The sequence below is a fragment of the Strix aluco genome, chromosome 9 (assembly GCF_031877795.1).
Source record: "Strix aluco isolate bStrAlu1 chromosome 9, bStrAlu1.hap1, whole genome shotgun sequence".
Taxonomy (NCBI): domain Eukaryota; kingdom Metazoa; phylum Chordata; class Aves; order Strigiformes; family Strigidae; genus Strix; species Strix aluco.
Window position 1 is genome coordinate 9,628,371 of NC_133939.1, and position 24,083 is coordinate 9,652,453.

Genomic DNA, 24,083 nt, shown 5'->3' on the forward strand with positions numbered 1-24,083 from the left:
TTGAGACAAAAGGTATAAATTAAACAAAGCAAGTGGGAAAAGTAAGAATTACAGATCACAGCTGTAATTTCTGTCCCTTTGCAAGACTAAGGTAAGGAATACAGTATGTACCTCTCACCTTAAGTGAAAGCAAGTCCAAAAGAAAGTTGATGCTGAAGCAAGCATCAATGTACACAGTTAAGCCCAGAGAAGCAAATACTTGTTATTTCACTTTTGACATCCCTGTGTTACCTTGCCCTTATGCTTCCACTCTTGCTCCTGTTGTTGTATCTTGCTTATCTCACGTTTCTCTTTTCCGACTGAAACTGTAATTCTGTTCCTTGGGGTGACTGAGAGCAGGGCAGCCATCTGTGGTTCAGTGGTTCTGCCTGCATCATCAGTGCACAGCGGTCAAACTTCAACCCACCTCAAAAGCACGGAGTCTCAAAGTGCAACTTCGCACAGAACTGAGGTTTTGTTTAGAGGACTCTGGCCAGAATTCTGTTAAAAGCAAGAGTACAGCTACATTCAGAGTGAGTGGGATAGATCAGGAACAGGACGTGACATTGCCTGCGATGTCACTTGCACGTCACCCCAAGGCAACAATTCCAAAGAAGTGCTGAACAGAAACATTTGCAAAGCTGCAGAAGAAAGTGAACTTCAACTCTGCAGTGCTATGTTATTTAACACTTCATCAAAGGAGACAGGAGTTTTATTTTGGACAGTAGACTTTATTAGAAATTTTCTCCTCATTCATCAGTAAATTCACATTAAAATATGCTGAAGGCAGCTCAGTCTAAACATTTGACATCCTGCCACAACAACAACTTCCAGTTTAAAAACTAGATAACTGATCAGGCAGATAACTTGAAACATGTAAGAAATGCAAATAGAAAGCAGCATCTTAAAAAAATGGGATGAGCCTGAAAAATTAATACATTTCAGGTGAAGCTGGGGAAAAAAACAAAATCAGTCACCCCAAGATGGGAAACAGTTAAATGAGAACTCCACAGACTCTAAACAGATAAATAAACATAACCACACATACATTAAAAAGAGAACCAAGTACTTAGAGTTCATACCACATAAAAATTATAAATTTGTTCAAATAAAAAAGTGACAAGCTTTCTAAAATACGAATATCCTAAATTCTTGGGATAGTGAACACTTTGTTACAAACTGCAGAACTTTGGAGGGACTAGATTTGGTCTTGAAAACATGGACTGCATCTTACTGCTACCACGTCCAAAAATTGATCTGACACATATACCAGTTTCTTTTCCTCTCATGTTTTTAAATCACATAGTCTTCTTCTAGACAATAATCTGCTTTTTTAAATGTTAGAACTTTTAGATAAGATAGGCCTGATAATGTTGAGTGCTGAACACTCAAAGCTCTCAACAACTCTGGATACCAAAGGCAAGGTTTAAATATTTTTCAAAAGTTACTGTCAAGATTTTTCCTTTGCTAATTTATTTTTATCTATTGGGGTGAGGTGTAGAGGAAAGAAAGAAAAAAAAAAATCACATTATTGAAGAATGCTCTGTCCTGCATGACAGTGGATCTTGCAGGTCAGATTTTCTATTGGCATTTACCAGAGGCAACAAAGATAAACCAATATATGAGAGATGAGAATAATGGCCTTCAGGACTGTAAACACAACAGGCAACAGGTAATACATGAATTTTAATCAAATCAATGTTTTCACATTCTTTAGTAGTCCCCCCCCAGTGATCTGCTTTCACTGGTTCAGAAAAAAAATATATTAAAAATTAAATAACACTTAAGTGTCCATCACGACGATTTATATTTTGCTGTAAACAATTTTCTGCCATTTGCATTGATGTAGTCCAATGTGAGGCCAGAGGGTTCTAGACGTCTTATTGGTACTGTAAATAATTTTTCAGAGACAGAGGCAAAGGTAGAATTTCTATGTCATGCACGCGGTCTCTGCCAAGAGCAAAACGAATTGATCTTCGGCACAAGTCCATTAAAGGCAGGGGTTCCGCTGAAAAAATAGAAGAAAATAAAGAGTTAATTTTTCAGCATGTCCATTTACAGGCAATGCTTTATTTATTAACATAGGTTCTGTATTGTATTAAACAGTCATAAAGATAGTAATGGTATTGTGAAAAACCTGACAACCATCAGGCAGTTAAGATGATCAATAGAAGCAAAAACAGAATTCTATGAATTTCACCCCTAATAACTGCAAAGTTTCAGACTGAGCTTCCTTATCTGTAAGGCTTAAAAAAACAATCCAAAACCACTCTTCGGGCTTACCAAATTGCAGCATAAGAAGTTATTACATTTCCAGATTTCTAACAAGACAAAGAGCTTCTACTCTGTTTATAACACATTTGTCATGTCATGTTAATGTGGACTACACTGGCAGCTTCTGACCTTTACATACCAGTTCCTTCTGTGTCTTAGGAACTGGAGATAGTATTCAAGGGTAACCAAACTTCTCAGCAAACACGGCTTTTCCTGCAGCACTCTCTTAGTCTTTCTTTCTAGGAAGTCCATTGGAAGCAAAAAACTAAATAAAACACCCTCAAAAATCTAGAGGAAGTTTAAGCTTTTCCTCCATGAATAAATTAGGGGAGAAGCATTCAGCTGACTAGAAGGCGGGTGTGTGTTCTAATATGTATATACATAAACACCCCCAAAATATAGAAACAACATCTGCAGATGCTCTTAGTTTAATTTAATAGAAGTGAATTAAGTATCTGTCGGAAATGCCTGGCTGATAGCACTTAAGATTGGAAGCCTAAACACTGATCTGCAGTATCTCAAACTATCTCACTCCTATATCCCATGCTGGCCTGAAAGACTTGTACAGAATTGCAGGAACATCATAGAATTTCCATCCAACAGTAGCAGGAACGATCTCTGTGATTGCAGAGTTTGCCATGGAAAAGTTTTTGCAGCAGGAACTGGAATAAAGCCGTAAAGTCTTTAACCAGTTACAACTATCTTCGAGAACAACTTTAACCAGATGGATTTAGTTGCACATGTGGGTTTAAAAGGGTAAGAGCTTCAAAGACTACAGGAAACTCTTCCTCTTCACATGATAAAACAGTAGTGGCCTTTAAAACCTTAGTGGTACTTTCAAATGGAGAAAAAAAAATATAACGTCAAATGGAGAAAAAAATATAATGTCACGTGCCTATATTATAGTGATAACCTTTATAAACTTGACAGATTACTTACAGGTGCTCAACACTGTACAGCACTCAGTGGTTTTATTAAGAGTTCTTTGATGTGTCACATGCAAATTTACACAAACTATGTTAAAACTAGCAATCCTTTAGCTGATATTATTTTAAAACCTACTTGGAAAAAAAATCATTACAAAGCACAAAATATCCGATTTAAGGATTGGTTTATATGCTATAATTGTCTGCTCTGGTGACATACCACTGACTTAATGGATTTTCCATCATTTATCCCACCACCACATTTGATTTGTATAGTCCACAGTTCACTATGGTGTTTCCTAAAAGTGTCTAGACAAAAAGCTTAGAAAGCATTCTGTTGTACAATGAAAGACTAAAAAGCTTATTTAACTTTATAACCACTTCAGTGACTTGGATGAGGAGTCTGCTTCTCCTTAAAAATCCACTTAATCTATGATTTTGGCTATTAAAAGATTAAAAAACAAGAGCCCTCACATTCCACTAATAAAGTAACATTTTCTATACATTGGTGATCTTAGTTTTTTTTACGTACCAGGATTATGAATGTTAAATCTTAAGGGATGATGCTGTAAAATTCATTAACCAGGATTAATAAGTAGGAGCAAAAATAGCTCATGATTTCCAGGACACAGAATACAACACATCTTACAAGTCTTACACCATAAACAACAATTTTCTGAGTATCTTCCCAGATCTCTACGGTCCCATTAAGAAGGTGTAAAATAAAGACTAAGACTGTTTAAAACCATTAACTGACCATGTGGTCTCTTTTTCCTAGACAAAGGAATATGTAAAATATAGCCATCTGTGCAGCCAGGCACAGAGTTAATCCTAAACTTCAAAACACAATTTAAGGAAAGGTTAAAATATTTTTCAAGCTTGAAATGCTTGTTTCACTTCTACAGGGAATTTTCAAATGCTAAAGAAAATGCCCCCAAGTGTTTGCAACAGCTGCTAAATTACACATAATGAACATGTTTTTGCAACTTGAAAATTTAACTATACCCTTTTTATTCTCCTTTCTATCCAACAGAAGTTCAAACCTACAACAGAATTAGAACAGTTTTGTCCTACAATACTAAATAAAAGTTATGTTTTGTGGGGTGCTGGCTGTAAGAACTCGAGGAAAAATTGTAATAATAGCATTTTAAGTAAAAACTTTTTGCAGCTGTGAGTAGTACTAAATGATCAAAAATTAAATTCAGGAAATCACTTTAGGTTTCAAAATAGTTTATGGGATAAATGTAAAACTGTTTAAAATTAAAGACCGACAATTTTCAGATGGTCTTACTCAGCAGAACTATTAAATATTTGGTATGTACCTTAATGCAAGCACTCTCCCATCCATCATACCTGACATTTTTTACTACATATTTTGCAAAGGAGGATCATTTGGAAGAAAAGTTTGGGTTTTAAGAAGAACAACTTAGGTTCTGAAAACTGGGCGAGTTCCAGGGGGAGGCGTTTGGATTAATATGGGGAAGAGGCAGAAGAAAGCTTGTATAAAGACTGTGCAGCCCTTTGATGCGGTGCTGCAGGGCAGCCTGGAGCGCCTCTCAGCTCTGGCACCTGGGCACCCACCCAGCGGCACCTGCCCTGAAGCGGGAAGACAGAGCCACGCACCCTCCTTCAGCCCAGCAGGCCCGGCCCAGGCGGCTGCCACCACCAGCCCCAGCAGGGCCGCTGCCCGGCGGTCTGGACATAAGCAAGTGGTAACTGCAGAGATGCTTTAACATTCAGCGGGTGCCAATACCTGGCGTTCGCACCGGGTGCCAAGCCCTGGGTCGGCCATGCCCCCGCCGCAGCTCCGATTCCCAGTTGCGAGGCATTTCCTGCGCTGGAGCTCGGGGACAGGGAACTGGGATGAAGGTGGCACAGCAGCATGCCGGCAACAAAATGGGCCGCTGCAAAGAGGTTGCTCATCATCTGCTGTAAGGGCTGAACTATCTCCTTCACACACATGCAAACACCAAAAGTGCTTCAGGTTTTTAGGAAATTCAGTCAGAAATAAAAGTATCACAAGTAACTCAGTCCTTCTGGAAAGGAAAAGTTTGACCATCCTGAGTATCTATTGCTATGCATCCCACCTAAAACACACACACAGACTTGATGTATCCAAAGCACTCAGCAACACATTCAAACGTTCAAAACAGTACTTCCAAAATGTTATTTTCATTTGAGGTCATACAAATAATGATGAGAAGGAATAGTCTAATAATGAAAGAGAGAGGAAGATGAATATTCTGAAGCCACATGGTTAGCTGCAAGTCTGGCTACTGAAAAAGTCTTTCTTTCACAACGTTAAACACCTACCTTTGAAAAACTTTTAAATTCAGGGATATTAACTGATTGTCAGAACATCTCACTACTTAGTATACCCAACATGCATTATAAGTGTTGTATTTTTAGAGTAACCCACAATGGAATGGAACTGGGGCAGTGAAGAACACGAACCCACCACTTTGCTGAAGTTATGTGAACTCCAGTAATGTTCTTGCCATTAGAAAAAGGAAGAATGAATTGCTGAGCAGGAATGCAAAATTGTAAAGAAAACATGATTCACAAGAATGGCTCTTTGTACTGAATTCCCAACCAGGCTAAGAAATTCAAAGCGAGACACTCCAGGGCAAGGGAGCAAGCTTTGCACAGGAAACCCAGCGCTTCCTCTCAGGCTCCAGCAGAGCTCAGAGAGAAAAGTGCAGCTACAGCTTGTTGGGTAACACACGCACTGAGCCTCGGGCCAGCTCCCGTCGCCATCCTGAACGTACTGTAAGGAATCGTCTTCTCATTTAAGGTTTACTATGAAACCTCTCCTCCCAAAGGTAGCTCCTCATAACTGCCACACTACAGAGAACTATTTTTCAAGACAAAGAAAATCAGTGAAGAAATAATACTGCTTAATCTATGTGTCAGAGTTTAATTCCCATGTCTCCCAATTTTGTACCAGTGGTTTACAAGGCAGCTCATAAAAACAAACAAACAAAACCCAACCAAAAAACCAACAAAACCCCAATAAAACTAAGAAACAGACCTTTGCTTCCACTCCTTCTCAGAGGTGTATCTACAACAGGCCCACCTGGGTCACAGTACAGGGTACTCTGTCACAAACCACCCTCTCCCCACACTACAGTCCCACGCACGCCTACACCTGAACCCCTGGGAGCGGGGGTAAGGCACAGACAGTAACAGCTGCTCTTCTCATGCAGAGCTGCATTTCACCGAGCGGTGTACAAAATAGCTTAAATAGCTATTTAACATAATAGCTAAGAGCTTAAAAATAGCTTAAATAGCTATTCAATAAATTAATTAAATCAATTAAATAAAAATAGCTATTTAGTAGCTATGCAGCTATTAATAACACAAAATAGCTGTGTTTATATATATAGATATATTCGTTCTAATGGTATCACTGACGGTTTAAGAACAAAGGCAAAGAAGCATTTGTAACCAGAAACAACTATGTGCTTGTGAGCATTTCTCCAATAAATATGCATCTGCGATGGCAATTTGCACATCATTACCAGCTGAAAAGTTCATTTCGTTTTGGCAACCTGGAGTTATTTAACAATCTGGCACTCCAACAAGACTGCCTCATCTTTGTAAACAGGCTTTTATAGTTGAGATACTAAAGTCATTTAGCATCCAGTAACACTAAATGTTATTAACTGCAATGTTACATAAGGCTCAGACAAAAGAGCAGCTTTGAGCACACAACAGTTATATACCAAATGGCAGTACTCATTTTTTAAAAGAAATTTTTAAAGCTGTAACAGCACATAATGTTTGTGGCTTTCATTAATCTATGGAGAACATATTTTTATCTCATTTTATAACATCAAAGTTGTCTGGGGGAAAAAAAACCCCACAAAGCAAAATTAAAGGTGACTGAAAAACAAAGGAAGTTATTGTGAGAATTGTCATCACCAAAAACTAAGAATTTTTAGTTATTTTATAGGTTTAAGATACCAAAATATCTTACATGTTTTGCCTTGAACTTATTAAAAAGCACGTATATTCAGTGATCCATGTTACTGTTTTCAACTGCTGTAAGGTATCTTTAAAGTCAGATAAAAAAATAAAAAAAAAAAAACCACCACAAACAGAACCCAAAACCAACAAAAAGAACCCCCAAAAACCAAACCACCAAAATCCCCTGCAGTGTTTCGAGACAGAGATGCAAAGGCACCCCATTAAAGGCGCGGGTGCCGTCTCCCCAGCCGTGCCGTGCCTGTGCATTAACGAGGCCGCGGTGGCACCCCCAGCCTTGCCCCAGAACGCCCCTCGCCTGGCAGCGCAGCCGGGTGAAGCAGCACCACCTCAAGAACGGGTAAAGGTAACCTCTTGCAAAAGTAGCATGTGAGCACAGAGGAGTCCTGGAAACTGCGTGATGCCTCATTGGGCAGAAGGTTTTCTATACGTTACATACTTGGTGGCTATTGCCCCGTGCCCCTTGCTGCCCTCTCCTCTTTGCCACCACTAAGTCAGCATCACTCAGGTTCCTGCCCTGCACTTCTCTTCACTGCTCAATTGTAATCTCATACTTTGCCACAATCAACGATCATCATCATCTTCAGAGGGATCACGTCCCCAGAAGATTAACCCTTTGTCACGGAAAGGGGATCCAATATGAGATGACAGACTGTCCCTGTTCTGGTGGGCCTCCCGTAAACCAGGCGGGCAGGGAAAGCTCTCTCCGCAGCTTGTCACCACTCTGGTACCTGACACCTACCTATTCCAACAGACAATCCTCTGTCCCCCATCAGGGCACCCGAGTGCCCACCACTCCAGACTGCAGCACCTTGGGGGTTTTATTAATCCTTTGTCTTGAATTTTCCTCCTTCCTCCAGGTACTAATACAGGAATTTGTAACTACCATTTAATTATCACATACAATAAACATACAAATATATGTAAGCCAGCAGTTTTCCTTCCAACCTTTCTGCCAAAGCTTAATTATTGTTTTAATTTTACACAGTACAGGCCAAATTCTTTTCCCCACATAATAAGGTACATAAATACACCCCCTGTGACATATTTATGGCTTCCCCAATGCAACTGATGGAAAATTTGAGTCGTGTTCCTTCAATGGCACAATCTAGAGAAATGAAATTGCAAATAATATATTAAAGAACACAGGCTATGACCAGTCATAAAAAATGCTAATAAATCTCCTAACAGCAATGAAAATGCAGTCAAAGGATAACAGGATAAAAGAAATCACTTATCTATTTTTCCCACAGATGTCTTTAAGCCCTGCAGCCTAACCCAGCAAACCATACAAACAAAGCACCTTAGAACATCACACTTTAATTACAGCAGAGGCGATCCAGAGCACCGCTCTCAAGAATTCTGTAATTCAAAAGGGAACACTGTGGTTTTTCAAAAGAGCATTGTCATTTTTGTCTAACTCCCATGTTTATCCATGCGAGAGCAGTGGGCCCTGGCAGGCCACTACCAAACTTATGCTGGCTTTTGGAGCTACAAAGTTCCAAACTCACCGTTAGCAGCTGATGCTGTTACCGCAGGCAGAGCACCCGCACACCCTCCTTCAGCCCCTCCGACATCGCGCTCCCACCCATGCAGCTTGTTCGCATACAGCTGGAAGCTATCACGCTCACTTCTTCAAAAGCATAACAGTGGCAGATGGTGAGATTTTTTTGTTATCAGTCAAGGCTGATAAACAGCCACTGTCTCCAGCAGTTGTCTACTAGAACAAATAAAGCTTTATGTTGTACCACATCAGCACCTTGCTTTTAGCAGACAGGGTAGGGAAGTAAAACTACAAAAATATCCCAAACACCCCCCTCTATCTGAGCTAACCCACATCCCACAAAAATTTGGTACTTGAAATTAAGTATGTTAAAGGGAGAAAGGAAGGCAAGGAAGCTTGAATAGAGGGAAGGACTCAGGGGTAAACCTCCCTGCTCCTCCTCTGCATGTCTACGGCTGGGCAGGGAGGATTGTTTTACAGATACCTTTGGCTTTTAAGTGTTAAATGCAGTTAAACACAGTTTAAAACTTCAATCAGGCATCATTTAGCAGCAGTAAGCTGAAAAATCAGCAATGAACAAGCAAATATTCTGCAGCATCATTTGTTTTCAGTTAATGCTCTCCAGCTGTGCTTTCTTGAGAGGAAAAGAGTTGAAAAGCAGAACAGAATGAAAACAAACCAATCCCAAAAGCCAGTGGCCTCTTGTTAGGGGTTCGTTTGATCACAAGTACCTATCTCCTTGCAACTTTTTCTGCATTTCAGCGTTTGCAATCTCCTTGATGAAGAAAATACAAGACTTAGCAACTGGTCCCGACTCATAAGCACCAGAGCACATGCCTAAATCCAATGAATACAACACAAGCTTAAAATTTATTCTTAAGGATTTAAATTTAGTAGACTTAAGCATATGCCTAAACACTTTTTTGAATTATATTGGATATAGGAGTGTTCTTCCTAGAAAAGTAATTTGTCTGTGTACATTTGTAGGAAGGCTGTATATAAAGAGTCATATACATATGCATCTGTAGACACCCTCTTCTGAGGGGCTCAATGTCCTCTACAGCTCTTACCATCTACGTGGGTTTATGATCCACCTAAAAAGAGCTCTAGATCAAGCACATTTAATATGTAGAACAGGAACAATACAAAGTCTGGCCCAGGCCAAATCTACAAGTAAACTTCATCATGGAAACTCTCCTGAAAACCTTAATTTCCTGAATTACAACAGCTAATTTAAATGGACATATGCATCATAATAATTCAATTTCCAGTAACAGAAAAAAAATCACAGGTATGATTCATATTTGAAAACATTTTAGCAATTTCTCCAATTTACTGATTACTAATTGTACTGCTCTACATAATTCAGAAGCCGCAAAATGGAGCCAGATAATAATGAATTTTACCAGCAAACAAGTGGCTTCTTTAAAAAGGAGCAAAGCCCTGTAATAAGCTGGTTTTGCTACAGCTTGATAGATTTGCATGCTGCCAGAGAGCAAAAATGGTGGCCACTTCCCTTCTGAAAGAGGAAGCGCACGTATGATTTCATTCCCTGAAATGCAAATAGGAAGGATGAGCCAGAAAGATTTGTTTTCTGGCCTTGATTTGCTTCTTCTCCTCCTCCCCATAAATACTTCCACACTAAACAACTCTTCACTTTGTTCTTGAACACAGTAGAAAGGTAAATTGAGACAGTTACTTCAGTGATGATCCAAATGTTCTGTGGTAGAAAAGACACATAACATAAATACACAGTCTTTAAAACCAACAAAAAAAAAAAATGAAGTGCTTGGAGTTAGAGATGAGCCTAAGATACAACCACTGACTCCTTAGCTGCTCTCAGCTCAAACTTCGCCAAGTTTAACATGTTGGGAATGAGGATTTGCCTTAGATTAATCTCTGATGTATACTTTATAGCTTTTGCTCTTAGAAACACATTTATCACCATTAAATTCAGCTTGTGTGCCAGGCCATAAAGAGGGAAGTTAAAATATATCAAGGTGAGAGAAGATTAAAGCTTGGATGAGAATTTCACTGAGTAGATGCATTGGAGTTCAAAGACAATGTTGTTCAGGGGTTATGGACAGATTTACAGGCAAAGTAATAACAGAGAAAGTTGAAGGAAAGTTCAGGTTTCAAGGACGAACCATCGCAGACAACTATTGTAACAGGAGTTCACACACTGCAAACTATATGCAACATGACGACTGAAATATGCTGAAACAATTCCTTGCATTTTATCTCTTCATGAAATGTGCTTCAGAAATGGGCATATAAAATACCGATGTACTGGCACACACCTTAACAACCTTTATGGCTGTGAACAAGTCTTTATTGCTTGGGGGGGGCAGGGATCAGGATGAGACTTTAGGTGAATCTTTTCCTATCCCTCAATTCATCGGCACATTTCTGCCTTAATAGTATTACAGCAGATGATGAGATTTCTCGGTGGGAAACCTAATCATACTGATTAAAATATTCTAAACTTCAAAATTACAAGTTTTCACAGCTGTTCTTAGGCACATTTTTATTTTGGGTTAAGCTAATGAAGTCCCCCTTTTTGAGAGAGAATGAATGTATGAAAGGGAGGCATGCAAAAGGACAAAATGTTGGAACTGCATGCTGACTGCCCCATCTGCCCTTCTCCCACTGGCCTATTTTATCTACCTGTTGCATTTCGTATGGCATATTAATTGTGTGGGACAATGAAGTACACCCTGTCATCTTTTCTTGTACTGTGCCCAGCATGCTGGAGCCTCACAAGAATTTCTAAATACTACCCTACTAAAATAAAACATGCACATTCAAGATTTCCATTGCTTACAACTCATATTTTCTCAGCTGGAACCTATCACAGTAGTTTTCTGTATGGATGTTTAGTATTATACTAAATAATAAAGTCATTTAGTCAGCAATTAAATTGATTCAAAGCATCTTCTGCATCACACTGCACCACATTGCAGCTTTTTTCAAAGTTTCACCATATTGACCAGGCAACAGAACTGATGACTCTCCTACTTAAATTAATACAAATTGTGCTGATTTGTTTAAGACAATTAATATTTGACTACATTCCTCATATCATTGTTACACGACATTTTCCTCAACTGCTTCAATTTAAATCACCCAGAGGCTCCAACATATGCAGATTTCCTCAAACCAAGCAAAAAAATGGCAGCAGCTTGTCATTTAAATTTTAATGGAATTGTATAGAAGCTGATGAGCTCTAGGGGAGATCTACAAACAACAGACCTGACACATCACTTTGTTACTCTAGTTTTGATACTAATAGAATTATACCGGAATAAATCTGGAACAATGAAGTTGCAATTAGGCTCAATATAATGAATTTGATCCCATTGGTTTAGTACCATTTATATTTTTGATTTCTTGAGAGTGATTTTTTTATGAAGTACCATAACCTTTATCAGCAGCAAATGGGTACTGGAGACAATCTGAATTATTTTCATACTGAATTTATGATTCATCATCGTTCCTGGTATGCAAATACAGCTGATGCTCTCTGAAGACATTTCTAAAGCATTCATTTGGAACACAAATGCACTCTCCTATTACCGGTAGAGCACAGAGGGCTGCCCTTACTCACCATTGCTCAGCTTGTCTCATCACAAGTTCCTGTTATCATCTTTCAACCTTGGCAAAGCTCTGAGATTTCACCCTGCTGTGCCACTGCCCACAGCTGGCACTCCTGCCATGTTGCCTTACAGATCATCTGGTCATTTTGTGAGAGAGTGTGGAAAGATGATTTCCGCATTATGCATTCCTACAGCCACTGTATGTGATGTGTTATCATACCCCGTGTCTCTGAAGCACCAGCATAAAACCCACTGATGGGAAGGGAGAGGTGAGGGTGTAGGTGTGCTAGGGAGAATGGCTTGCCACTAAAGTGACTTCTCCTGTTCCTGTGTGCATGGCAGGGATCCAACAGGACAACAAACATTAAGACACACACACCCCCTCCCGCCCTGGAATTTCACATGGGATTACTAGAATCTGATAGCTAACTCATGTTTTGCTCACACTGAATTTCTCCACTTCCAGGGCAGCATCCCTGGGAAGAACTTTCCAGTACTTGGTCCTCCTGGATACATGGACAGTAGGAGCCCTCTCCGAGCTGTCTTCTCTGGCCTGAACAGCTGAAAGAGGAGGTGACAGCTGTGGTGGAACCTGATGACATTCTCCATTCATCCATCATCTTACTCCTCACAACACTGCTTAATATACTTGGAGAACTAGGCCTGCAGCAGCACACCACTCCTGGCTTCTTTCCCGTCTTCCCCCAGTTCACCAGATCCAGCTAACACATTTTCTCTGGATCTCTCAAACTACACACAACAAGTCTTACCCCAGTGGTGCTCGCTTGCTGTTCCAATTAATTCAGACATAAAGGGAAGGGCAGAAAGAAGCAAGCAGGGGTGCTTTTACCCCAGCCCTCCCCTCCTCACACACCTCCCAGCTTCACACTTGGTCCTTCTGTCCTCGTGCTTTCTGTTATCCACTCGCGGTGGTTTTATAACCACCATCTGCACAGGACATCATTGATGTCCAACAAGATGAGGAGAAAACCAAGTGCTGCTGAACCACCGAGTACTGTGACTATGCTCTGGAAGGAACTATAAAACACCACGAAGGGTCTGGGTTTATTGCTTCTCACTGACTCATTATCAAATATGCTTTGTCTATAACCAGCCTTTTCCAGCTCTCTCTGCCCCAGCTGCCAGCTGGCTAATGCAGTTGCACAGGTGTAAATGAAAGCATCATTTGGCCTGCAGAAAAGCTATTATGAACAAAGATTTGTCTAGATTTTCAGATACCAAAGTCAATCTATAAGGCTGGCAATTAAAAAATTGCATCTGGGAACAACAAAGCAAAGGTGAGCAATTCACTCACCTGTTTAAGTACTTGGACGCCTTATTTCTGTAGGAAAGGGAATCCCATCAACTCACTAGTACAGCTGATTTCAAATAAAAAACTAGAATGAAAGAAATTGATATGTACTACAATACTTATAACAATTTCTATGTGTTTGTGCTTTCAGATTCCTGAAGAGATTCAGGTAGTAGCTTGAAGCACTTAGCTAAGTACTATATGCACGTGTGTGTATATACACGTGTTTGTGTGTGTGTATATATATATAAAAACCACATACATGCACAAGAACGTAAAAAGGAATGAATATGAGGGAAACATCTGAACCACCCTCTCCTTCCTACACACATACTTTACTTATTTATTTCAGTGGCAGTAACACACCATGGAGTTTAGTGACACAAAATAGCTGTTACTATTTGATTTTAGATTTAAACAAAGGGAAATAGACAATTGCAGCTATGACCTGGAATTAATATTATTCTACTTATATTAATAATGCTGTGATTAATAGCACATACAAAATATTTCTATAATTCTACCATATGGACAGACGTACAATAATTTCTTAGTACAAAATATAATTTCAGTATGGATTTAGCTACAAGAGGATACATTTTCTTATCTAGGCTTTGGTAAATATGCAGGTTAAGGTTTTCAAGAATAAGTGTGTTTATGCAAGCCCATACTTCGATACTGCAATAAATGACTTGATTCATTGCAGTGTCAAGCAGGCAGCAGAGCTTAGTGAAGACAATGAGGCCATTTCCAGCCCCCCAAAAAAAGGGATGGCATTTTTTGCCAACTTTTTCTTTGATATTTTATTTACTGATTGGGATATGACAGTTTCAAAATTACATATTAAGTTCTTTAATGGGAAGAACTGTGGAATTTTGGAGTTTTTTTGTTTCTTTGGTTTTTTGTTTTTAATTAGTGAAATATCAGTTTGATGCTAAATTTCCATTATGTTTTAATACATTCTGGACAGACTCCTTTACTATCAGCCTCATATTTTGAACACTAATTTTTATCTTTTTCTTAATGTGATTACAAAAACGAAAAAAGGTGAGAGACAAATATCAATCCTGTTTTATGCTTGTGTGGCATGTATAAATATTTTTTTTTTTTTTAAAAAAAAAAAAAACCTCCACTATGACTATTTTCTTTTCAACCAAATCTTCTGACCTATTAAACCATTTAAGTATGTCTTATTTTCTTCTCTTATCAGCCATCTCCTTCCCTTTCTTCTGTGCTCCCACACTCAAAGCAAACACTGTCACTCAGTGAACTGGGGTTTAAAAATGAAAAGCCCTTCTACCTGTGGGTCTGTAAACACCAGGCACAGTATATTTTGCCATTTTTTAACCTAAAATCTAGGTGACTTTGGTGCAACATATGAAATGTTAAATTATCAAACCAAATTCTTTAACTCAGTATTTAATCAAAAGTACCACTTCCCAAAATATTAAAACACATTCTGAATTACACACAGCACAAAGGAATGCTTCCCACCAAATTCTTTCTGCTCCCTGTTGACCCAGACTTTTTCACTCCACCAGCATTGTCAGCAAAGCCAAAGGGAATTTTGCCAGGGTAAATACTGTTAAGTGGGGGTCTCCCATCCATAGGTATTTCACTTTTCCCCTGTTGGCAGGTCAATCTGCCTGTAAAATGAAATGGATTTTTTTGTTCTTCCAAGTACTCACAGCTTTGAGATACACACTGACCCCTCAGGCATAAGAATATGCCCGTGTCATTTTGATGTCTTGGATATTTCTTAACTAATTAAGTTAATCATGTGAACAATGAGTAAAAAGCTACACACAGCTTTCCAAAATTGTCCTTCATATGGGTGGGAACAGCCACCCAGACCAGACTTCCTAGGGAGCAATCAATTTAACCCATCCTCTAAACCCATCACATTAGTTAGTTGTTTACTTTGGTTATGCTTTTACTCCTGTCCAGGAGGGGAGATCAAGACCTTGTGCTTGTTTTACATCTTACTCAACCATACACAGAACTGAAACTGCAACCCCCAATAAGCCTGTAGTCAAGCACCAGGGACAAGAAAACTTATGGGTTTAGGGTAACCTGACCCTCTCATGTATCCCACTTCCCAAAATGCTGACACTTGTCTTGCATCTCCTTCTTGTCCTTCCAAAAATCAGAAAAACTTCTTCAAAAAACAGGGTTAATAAATCAAGGAAGATGGTTTCCTTCAGAGTCGTGAGACAGAAGCAAACACCACCAAAGCAGAGACACAAAGACCTGGGGCACCACAGCAATGAGAAACAGACCAACTTGATCCTCCCAAGAAAGCACTTCCAGCTCAAGAGACAATGAGGAGAGAGGGGCAGTGACCATGCCAAGTACTTCCCCGGGAACTCCAAAGTGCATCTCTTGTACGTGCTACTCACTCCGCAGATCCACACTGCTGGTGATGGAGGGGAGACCTGGGACCTCCCTCACCTGCGCCTCCGGGTTTCCTTTGCAGACATTCCCAGGACTGCAGGCGGGGAGGGCATGCTCCCTCCCACCAATCCCCTGCCTGGGAAGACCAGGGAGATCAGGGGGCTAAGGAAAACGTTACTAATCGACAAAGACAAAAGCACCTTGGGAGTGGTAAGCACTACACTAAGATCAGTGGAAAAATGTCAATGAACAAAGAAAAAAGAAAAATAAAGACTTCTTTCCTTTCTCTGTGTTACGGTTTACTGTACTGATTTCAATACAAACCTGCTTTACATCATCTCTGCTATTAATGACATATTTGTATGTTGACGTCATGCACTTCGTGTTCTGAATGAAATCTTTTTATCGTATGTACTTTAATTTTATTTACTGATGCAAATTCAGAATTCCGGGGTTTGTATATTTGGGATCCTGGTATCAGTTGAAATATTCCTTTCACTGTCTCTAAGGTAACTTTCCAGCTCAGTAAAGAAGGGAAATATTTTCATATGATTTGCTTTATTGATATACCTTTCAAAGACAAAAGCAGGACTATGTATTCATCACTGCCTTTCTCTTGTTAGAGAACATCAATTAAAACTGACCTTCCAGGGTATTCTTCCTTTTAAAACATCAAAGCCAGACAACAATTGTTCAAAACTCCTGCACCTCTCTCCCATACAGCTTTGAACAAGAACTTCTATGCTTGAGCAAAAGCAAACTTCATAGAGAGCAACTTGTATCACTGCTTGAAGATCTCACAGAAGAGCAAAAGTCGCCCTGCGGTGAAAGCAGACCACAGCCCTTGTGTCCGGATTTCCAGTACGGACTAGCACTTGGCACACTGCGTTTGTAACCTTCCAGCACAATGTGAAGACAGGCCCAACAAAAACATTTCATCTACTCATTTCTTAGATGCATCGCATTTTTCAGAAGACAGTTGTGCATAATACTTCTCATTTCATCAAATATCCATATGGATTTAGCAATTACCACTGACAGAAAAGGTCACAAAATTTTGCCTGTTCCCAAACCGTCTGTTCCTCTTCTGTGCTCAGTGGTCACAGCAGGACTGAATCCTTGCTTTCAAGTACGTAAAGCTCAATTAATTTTATGTGCATTTTTCTTTATGGGCTTTGGCCAATTTTGATGAAAGATTTAGCTTGGTCCATTCAAACATGGATGTCTCACAAAAACTGATTCTCTTTGAGGCTATTTAGAATATCCGAATGAAATCTCTCTTACTTTTGGGAAGCACTTTATGAAGACATCCTGGTTACAGAATTTTGTTAATGAAAGACCACTTTCAACAAGTCCTGAAATGAGAACACATTCCCAAATAATAGTGCATGGTCTAAGAAAGCCCACAAATCTAGAAAGTTCAAAAGGTTGAGTTGCCTGTTAATCACGAAATGAGAACATTGAACAGACCAAAGTTGTCTTCATATACAACTGCCACCTTCTGGCGACTACCATAGCTCTTTCAAAGGCCTGCTCTGAAATTTTGTGTCTGCAAATTCTGTTCCTAAAAGTTCTTCACCTAACTTTTAAAAATATTTTTTTGCTTCATAACAGCAAGTTATTTCCTTTCTAAGGATAGTAATCTGCACAGACTTCTGCCTCATTCCAGGTTTCGCCGTGCTCTTGGCAGCAGTGACGCAATTCTTCCCTGAGCTACCGGAGTTAAACCATGCCGCTTCCCACCAGAATTCTGATCAGAATTCTGATCAAGGCCGGGACTTGTGGTTCCTCTAAGGACAAATGCAGCAGAGGGGGAAGGGAGAGGGACAGTAGGGGATTTATCAGCTGTAAATCTCTTTTTAGAAAGAAAGGACTTTAGAGCAAGCCTTCATGTATTTCTATCTTCCGTAAGTTCCCAGCGCTTAGTGACTCTCAGGTGCTGGTGGCTCTCAACAGACTTCTGTGCTTCAGTGCTGTTCTTCCAAATAGCTACTGCCTGTCTTGTTCCTGAAAACCAATTTCAGAGCCAAAGTTCTGATTTTTGGCATTTCTTTTCCATTGCCTATCCAGGCCAAAGCTGAGCATCAGAGAAAATGAAAGCAAACATCAACACATAGAAAGTCCTTAGAGGGCAATGCCAAATTTATTTTTGGTTGGAAGGTAGCCACATTGACATTTGCCATGCTTTGGCTTTCCTGTTTTTCCAAAACACGCCTCCTGGGCAACACTGTACATTAGACATATAATAATTAAAATGAGGGCCACAAATACACTGCTACTATACAGCTAAACCCACTGCCATACAGATGAAACACATCCATAATAAATTTCCAATCCGCCACTAAAACTTTAGTATTGATGTCCAAACTAATTATATTTGCATGCACAAACTAATCTAGAGCTCATGAAGCAGGGACAAAGATTATAAAAAGTAAGCAAACCAGCAGCTCTCTGAAGCCTCTGACTCTTTCCAGGATCCCTGAAAACTGCCTCTTGCTCTGTGCAAGTTGCCCTCTGCAGATGTAACGCAGTGTATGATCTTAATCCTGCAGAGCCTTAGTAAAGATCTACCTACCACAGCATTAAATCAGGTCTTTGGGAAGCTCTGCTCAAAAGAAGATAAAACTCAGAGCTGTTATCAGAAATTCAAGTAATAATGATTCCCCCAGGTGCCATAAACAATTCATAATGCTGGTAATTCAGTATTTTTTAAAAATATAACAACTAGGATGCCTGTCTGCATCTACCATTTGTGAGAATTTAAAATATCACTTCAAAAACCTGAAAGTTCATCTGATAAGAGCAAAATGGCACTTTTCATGCAATGCCAGAACACTTTAAATCTTATGCAAGTCTTCAGCCTTGGCTTTCAGAAACAAGAACGTAAGTTTCCAGTTGCACCTATGTGACTCCATTCTCTCCAACAGAAAAAGGCTATTTATTACCACTCAACGACGAGCTTTCTGCAGCGCAGGGAGCCCCACTCGGGCAGTGGTGCCAGCCGCTCTTGTCAGGCAGCTGTGGCTCTGTTCCCAAAAGCACCAGCCAACCTCAGCAGGTCAAGAGCGCATGCTACATTTTTCACAGGGATGTGGTCTGCAATGTAAATGAGGTTGCTCTCTAAGCCTCCCTTCAGGAAACACTCTCGGGAACCCAGATCAGCCATTTCCTCCTTGAAATCTCTTATTCCCAGAAGGAAAGAGAAAAAACCTAAGCTTCCCCAGCAGTAAGCATCTGCCAAGAAATTTTAAGTATTCCCATCCAAACCATCCTCCCTTTTCTTAAGGTTTCCATTTCTTGCTGTATTATAAATCACTCTGGGGAAATACCATGGACTCTGAACACTTAAGTTATGTTCCTAAGTGGTAAACCATCGAGTTTTACTAGACTCTTTAAAATAAAATACTGTGGTCTATCTGCAGAAGCAAACTATATATTGCTTTTTCTATATTAATTATATGTTACACGGATTAATGGCCATAGTAACAGGAAGTTAAACTAGCCCTTATTTTGGAAAACTGCTACATTTGAAACAGAACAAACATCACAGGGTTGAACAAAGCTTTGGGGAATGCATCAAAATGCTATGCAAAGATTAGTTCACTTGGCTTCAAAATGGCTTGTCAAATAACAGCAAAATATTTTTTTAAATTCGAATATAAGAGCATCTGACCTGTGGTCAGACAACAGGCAGTACCTTTCAAAATGCTGGAGCTCTGATACAAGACAGCAGGTACACTTTCTGCCCCACAAGAGCTTCTCCTACACAATACATCCTCCAATTTTGGCCTGTGAGTATTCATTCCTTTATTAATAATCCGCTATTCAAATCTTTTGTTCCAGGATGGTCACTACAGGTTAAGAATAATGCATTAAAATGCTTTCGAAGTATTTATAGAAAGATGTTGCAGAAAGGAAAGAATAGCTTAAGTACAACTGAGACTGCGCATTACTAATGGAAGTCACCATAGAAGCTGAGCACTTTGACAGGCCGTCAGCCTGGGAGCAGCGTTCCTAAACCAGCAGAGATGTAAACACACGCAAGGACCAGGCAGTGGTAAATGCTTTCACCTGGCATCAACCAATGCACTGGTTTACTTTACTACTAAAGGATGATTTACACACACCAGAGACATTTTAGTTTCCTTTAAGTGGTGACAGAAATTAGGAAAATAACAGGAAAGGCGTAGGACAGAGCATGCCATGTTCACTCAGGTCCAGTGATTGTTTCATTTGCACTTCAAATTTTCAGGTATCTAACTTTGGATATTAGGTGTACAATGAAATAGCACTGAGAAGTTATTGATCACATCTGTAGGAAGAACAAAATACAGTGTCATCAATTTAAAACTATACATCTAACTAATAAAAAACAGCATCAGAGAAACAAATTATCATCTTGCATCACTTAGATTGTGGGCATTGGGTGTAAATGCATGTCAGGGTTGGTTACCCTGGGCCAACAAAACACTACAAAAATCATTATTTCAACACTGTAAGAAGAACCACAGTGTTTTTTGGGAATCTGAAGGCTTTGTGAATACCAAACCACCACACACATGAAAACATGGCAGTCACAGAGGACTTATTCCTAGCTCTGACACATTTCCTACGTGATGTTGGCCAAACCACACAGGTTACTGTAACCCACTTAGCAATACCGCATGTATGTACGGAGAGGAGGTGTGTTCATCACACTGCACAGCAACATCGAGCCATTTCTGAACTGACATACTTGCGCTGCAATCTGACCTGACATAAAATACCAGGTTGGAAGGGACCTCAAGGATCATCTGGTCCAACCTTTCTGGCACCATGTCCCTGGGGGGCCCTCTGCTTTGGAATTCAGTGGAGAGCTACATTTAGATGTAGGCGTCCGTCTATGCCCTCTGTTTCAACTGCTGAAGCAGCTAAGATTCAGCTCAAGAGGCTGAGCTAGGTGCAATGTTTGTCTTGCCATGCATCACATTTGGAATGTGCTGGACACGAGATGTGGTCGAAACTGGCAGACAACCCTGCCAAATATTGTGTGTGCATAATACAGGCCTGAAGAGCCGAGAAATCCCCCTGTGTGAATGAAAGGCCACGAGCACATGTTACTACAATTAACTCAACTGACATGAAATAGATCCAGAGTCTTGTTGTCCAGAAGCAAACACCCACACAGAGCCACACAAGGAGTTTGGTGGATCTTTTGCCCAACACACGCACCAGAGAAGCCACTCCAGTCCAAAGGGAAATGCCTTTAGCACTGGCAACCTGTTTGGTATAGGCAAGCCAAGGGCCACGTGCCGAGGAGGCAAGCCTGCTCTGCCACCCAGGGGCTCTGTGCCGCTCCTTTCCCTGATAAACTCTAACACTGAAGAGATGGTCAGATGACAACATGAGAAGTGTACTAGACTTCACACCCCTAATTTTGTTTTTAACACAATTTTTACTTCACAAAGCCACATTTTAATTTTAGAGGGTCGTTTTGTGGGTTTGTTTTTTTTGTTTTGGTTTTTTTCCAAAAAAAAAAAATCACCCTGTGATACAGCAATGTAGTTTAACAGATTCTGGCAGCAGACAAGCACAGCTCAGAGTGGACCTCTGTCCTGTTAGCAACATTTGACAGTGCATCAACATTATCTGCCTTCCTCACTGGAAAAAAAAAACTAAACCACATTTCCTTTCCAAAGCACACATGTTAAAGACCAGTATCCAAAGACTTTTCGGTTCTCCTATTGCTGTTACTGAGACAGAAAAGTAAAAAGCAAGTCATTAAAAGGATGTGACCTTTCTGCCAGACCAGCTTCCATTACAGCAGTTTTCACACAGTGAGGAAAATCTCTAAAGATATTAAGAGAATGAGCACTTTGCAGTGCCTCCTCCATGAAATGAGGTTTGCTCAGTTAAAAACAATACCAAGGAAAGAAGTTCAGAAAAGAAACCAGCCGTGCCACTCAGGAGAAACGGGGAGGGAGGCAGTTAATGTGTTAAATCGCATGCTTGTTTCTTTCTTTTTACCAATAAAAATGAGCAATTGAGACACAATTACTTCTTTATTTTTCAAGAATACAGAAGAGATGCTATGATATCCAAGCTGGATAAATGAACTGTAACACCTGTTGACTCCTGAAGCAAGAGTAAGGTAAGCACACAGTTTACTGTGCTTATCCTGTGGGCTGTTCACGTGGGTCACACACCCCACAAGTGACCGGGACAGAAGTACCGTGTCCCCAGTGAGCAGGCTGTGGAACCAACCTGGCTCTGCACAGAGGGAGGGAGTGAGGGCTCCGGGAATGTCACCGCTCCCCTCCTCCTCCGGCCACACACGTGCCCTGCCTGCCTGGCCTGCTGCACAGCGGCCAAGGAAAGCTGGGAACAGCAACTGCAAACCAACACAGCTTGACCCACTGCAAGTCTGTCTAATCTAAAATAAAGCTTCACCTTCACTTACACTCAATCACTGCTCATAAAAGGTAAAATATGAAGACAATATTCAACAAGCTGTGGCAACCATGGTTTAAATCATTTACCAAGAGCTCTCCATTACTCTGTCAGCATTCCTGCCTTTGAAGCACAACCACCAAATTAAAACAAAACCATACAAAAACAATAATCAACAAAAACCCCAAAAAACCATGCCTTTGGAGCATTCTTCTGAAGTAGATTAAAAGGGCTCACCTAAGTGCCAGCAGTTTCTGCAAATAAGCCCAGAGATGAGGTTACTCATTTGCCAGCACCAAAAGAGCCTGAGTATTGCTGGTAAAATTTTTAGTGCTAACTTAGTAGCAAAAATGCCTGTCAAATTATTTTTTCATATGATGAATACCATCTTAGTTTGGTTTATCATGACAAGCTGGAAAGAATCACAATGGCTGTTCATGCAGGCAGGAACAACACTGGAGTGCTCTGGTTTGGATGTGCCCAGCCTAATTCCATTATAAAACCATTCAGTCTTGAGGAGCAAAGCTAGACATCACTCATTCCACTTAGTCAGACTTAAGTGCCTGAAAAAAACTCTCTTCCTTCAGCAGCTTTCACCATACTTGAATAAAAGTGATTGTGAAATATACTGAGAGCATAACAGATGGCTTGTTCTGAAAACGGGCAGCAAAACATGTCAAGGGGATGGACACAGAAAGTGTCGGCAGTGAATTATGGAGCGTGAGTCAAAGGCAAAGCTCAGCCATACCCTTAGCTCCTTCCAGCTTGAAACAAGGAGAAAAAACAGCCTTCAATTTCTCAATTTTGGTGTAAAATGAAATCCCTAATCCAGTTTCCTAGTGCAGAAGCATTAAACTGTAGTATATGGTATATGAATGGATTACATTAGTGCACTTCTAATGTTTTAACATTTGTATGCAATAATTCAACATTTAAGCCTGATTTAAGATTGACTAAATTTAGCTTGGAAGGAGAGATTAACAGAACTCACACCATAGAATTTGTTAAAATGAAAGCAATAATGAGGTGATGATGGGACAGACAAAAATCAAATGTCACAGCTCTCAGCATGAAGAGCAACTGGTTAGGAAATCATACAACTCTGGAAACAAAAGTGGTCTAAAATGAGTATCAGAAATGAGCTGTGGAATAACCTCTTAAACCAGAGTATGGGAGTTTCATCATTCAATACTTTTAGAATAGGAAGGGTGTATGTGGGAAGGATGCTAAAACCATTCAACCCAGAACAACTAAGTCTTCTGGCAGATGAACAGAAGCCATTTAAAAAAAAAAAAAAAAGACTGGGTCATTGAGTTTGCTATCGTGCTACTGTAAAAAATGTAATATAGACTATTTCATTCTCTGATTGAACCTTATCTTAGAGCAGCCTAAGTTTCTTTCCCTTGTAACAACTACTAGAAAGAATAGTAAAGGGTCAGCCCTAACATCTATAACTAGATTGGGTAAATTAGAAAAGTGATAAGCAAAAATTTTTATTTTCTGTCCTCTCTTATTACTCAAACAGGCACTGGAAAATGAAACACCAAATATACAGCTATAATCTAAAGAGAAATATCGTCTGACCTACAGAGAAGTTGCTCTGCATTTCTGCAGTAAACTTCTGGTTGGCTTCTGTTCAAAGTCCATTTAAATTAAACTGGTTTTGAAAAGATCTCTGATGA

At 39.9% G+C, this 24,083-nt stretch overlaps 1 protein-coding gene across 1 annotated transcript in view; it reads right to left on the minus strand.

The window, feature by feature from the left end:
- Positions 1-689: 689 nt before the first annotated feature.
- Positions 690-24,083, minus strand: part of SPSB4 (splA/ryanodine receptor domain and SOCS box containing 4) — a 94,741-nt gene continuing 71,347 nt past the window's right edge. The window contains exon 3 of the mRNA XM_074834529.1: positions 690-1,987. Within this exon, the coding sequence (XP_074690630.1) occupies positions 1,860-1,987 (128 nt within the window). The 3' untranslated portion in view covers positions 690-1,859. The remainder of the gene's footprint in view (positions 1,988-24,083) is intronic.